Source organism: Mus pahari, chromosome 1 (assembly GCF_900095145.1).
Source record: "Mus pahari chromosome 1, PAHARI_EIJ_v1.1, whole genome shotgun sequence".
NCBI lineage: Eukaryota > Metazoa > Chordata > Mammalia > Rodentia > Muridae > Mus > Mus pahari.
In genome coordinates this window covers 16,643,444-16,645,714 of record NC_034590.1, presented here as the reverse complement: position 1 = coordinate 16,645,714, position 2,271 = coordinate 16,643,444, and the positions used below count along the sequence as shown (strand labels likewise).

Genomic DNA, 2,271 nt, shown 5'->3' with positions numbered 1-2,271 from the left:
AGTTATCTCTCTGACTCCTCCCCAGTTTACATTCACATGAGCACGGGCTTCATATTTCTGGCCCTGGCACTATGCCTCATCCTCCTGCCCATCATGTTCCTCTCCTTTTGACCAGTCTGCTGCCGCCTGGACAAGATAGACTTCATCTTCAGTTTCCTCACTATTGGCATCGGTAAGTGTTGGCAAGGACAAGTGGGGAGGGAGGAAGGAATAGAGAGTCAGGGACAAAAACACACAGACAGAAAGATACACACACTGACACACACACACACACAAACAGAGAGAGAGAGAGAGAGAGAGAGAGAGAGAGAGAGAAACAGATACAGAAAAAAAACCCAGAATCACAAAGGCACTTACATACATACATACACAAACACAAACACATACATGCATACATACATACATACATACATACATACATACATACATACATACATACAGAATCAGAGGTGACTGGGGATCCTCCACTGAATGCCAGACCCTCCTCCTAGTCAGAGGTGTGGCTAGATTTCCAGTTCTTTCTAGCCTTCTGTCCTTCTCTGGCTCTTCTCCAGAGGTTCTCCGATACTCTTAGCTGTGACTTTGTCCCTCTAAACAGACAGTGGTTTGTGGTCCAGAGCAGGGGCAGCAGTGTGGCCCTTTTCCCAAGATGTGTGATTCTCTGCCCCACAGGACATGGTTCTAAGTCACACTTCATCCTTTGGTCCAGCCTTACCAAAGAAATCCCCTCCAGTAGTACAGAGAATGTCAGACTTTAAGCTCATTTACATCATGGTGGGTTTTATTGAGAACAGCGGACAATGTGACATTCAGGGATTTTTTGTCATAGTGTCTTTTATCCAGGAGGTGAACTTAATAAGTTTGGTGTAGACACCTGGTATACCAGGTTCACCGCATGGTTCAGGGCCAAATGATGTGGTACCTTGGAGAACACCATCACAGATCAGTGGGCCTCCTGAGTCTCCCTGAAAGAAGGACAGGGACAAAAATAAGGCAGGGCCTGGCAGTTGGATTCTACTTGACATCCTGGTACTGACTCCCAGGGGAGCAACACAGGGACTCTAAGAGGCAGCTCTGTTTAATAGGTGAGGAAATCCAGCTCTTGGGAGCCCAGGTCTTTCCAGGATATTGGGTTGTGGTGAGGGACTCACAAGACCATCCCCTAAGATAAGTCACAGAGGAGAAATAGTACCCGCTAAAGGATCCTCCCCTCCCGGTGCACATCCCTTCCATAGGGAAGGATGCGGAGCCTGCCTAGTCAGGGTGTTGAAGTGGGAACCAAGGACCTCAGTTCCGTCTTTTAGCCCTTCCCCTCACTGCAGGGAGGGGCTGTCTCACCACACAAGTGTCTTTGCCTCCTTCCATCACTCCTGCACACAGCATGACATCTGTCACTTTGTATATGTGGGCTTTGACACAGTCCTTATAAGGCAGGAGCTTGATGGACACACACTGGAGATCATCTGGCTTTTGTACTGTGGATCAGGGGGAAAGCGGGTGGTGAGCAGGTCCCAGTCCAGTCCCCTCTGCCCCTCCCCCACACCAGCTGTGTTGTTTGAACCAGACTCACATTTGGTGGGTGTAATGCTGCCCCAGCCTGAGGCAAGGCATGCACTCCCCATCTTGGGTTCCACTGTGGGCAGGTCGATGGGCTTCACAACATCTGTGATGTCAGCAGGCTTGCTGAGGCGGAGCAGCATCAGGTCATTGCTGAAGTCATCCCCAGGTTGAAGTTTTGGCTGCACCAGGAGGCTCATGTTGAACCCAGGGTGAGGGACGCTTTTGCTGACCAATCGGTGCTGAGCAGAGGGTTCATTTTGGGATAGCTTGTTTTTGCCCAGCCAAACCTCAAACTGGCTGCAGGGCAAGGAAGGAGATGGAACAAGTGAGAAGAGGCGATGGGGAGATGAGATAGAGAAAATAGGAAGGGGTAGGGGAGGAGGGAAGGAAGAAGGAAGGGAGGTAAGGGACAGAAACACAAACAGACAGAAAGATACACACACAGACACACACACACAGAAACAGATACAGAAAAACAAGCAGTGAGACAGAAAGGCACATACATACATACATACATACATACATACATACATACATATATACATACATATAGAGTCAGAGAGACAGAAAGAGACAGAGACAAGAACAGAAGTCAAGGGATGAGGGCTCAGGGAGGAGGGGCAGGCCTGAGAGCTGCTCAGGTGCAGCTAGGACAGGGCTGAACTTCCCCAGCAGGTAAGGCCTGGCCTGCAGCCCAAGGTCTGAGCTCTC

General features: G+C 49.6%; 1 protein-coding gene across 1 annotated transcript in view; it reads right to left on the bottom strand.

Moving 5' to 3' along the window:
* Window positions 1-769: 769 nt before the first annotated feature.
* LOC110318293 (epidermal growth factor-binding protein type B-like) overlaps window positions 770-2,271 on the bottom strand; it is a 4,020-nt gene continuing 2,518 nt past the window's right edge. The window contains exons 3-5 of the mRNA XM_021193220.2: window positions 1,571-1,857; window positions 1,339-1,475; window positions 770-965 (exon numbers count right to left, since the gene is read on the bottom strand). Of these exons, the coding sequence (XP_021048879.1) occupies window positions 810-965; window positions 1,339-1,475; window positions 1,571-1,857 (580 nt within the window). The 3' untranslated portion in view covers window positions 770-809. The remainder of the gene's footprint in view (window positions 966-1,338; window positions 1,476-1,570; window positions 1,858-2,271) is intronic.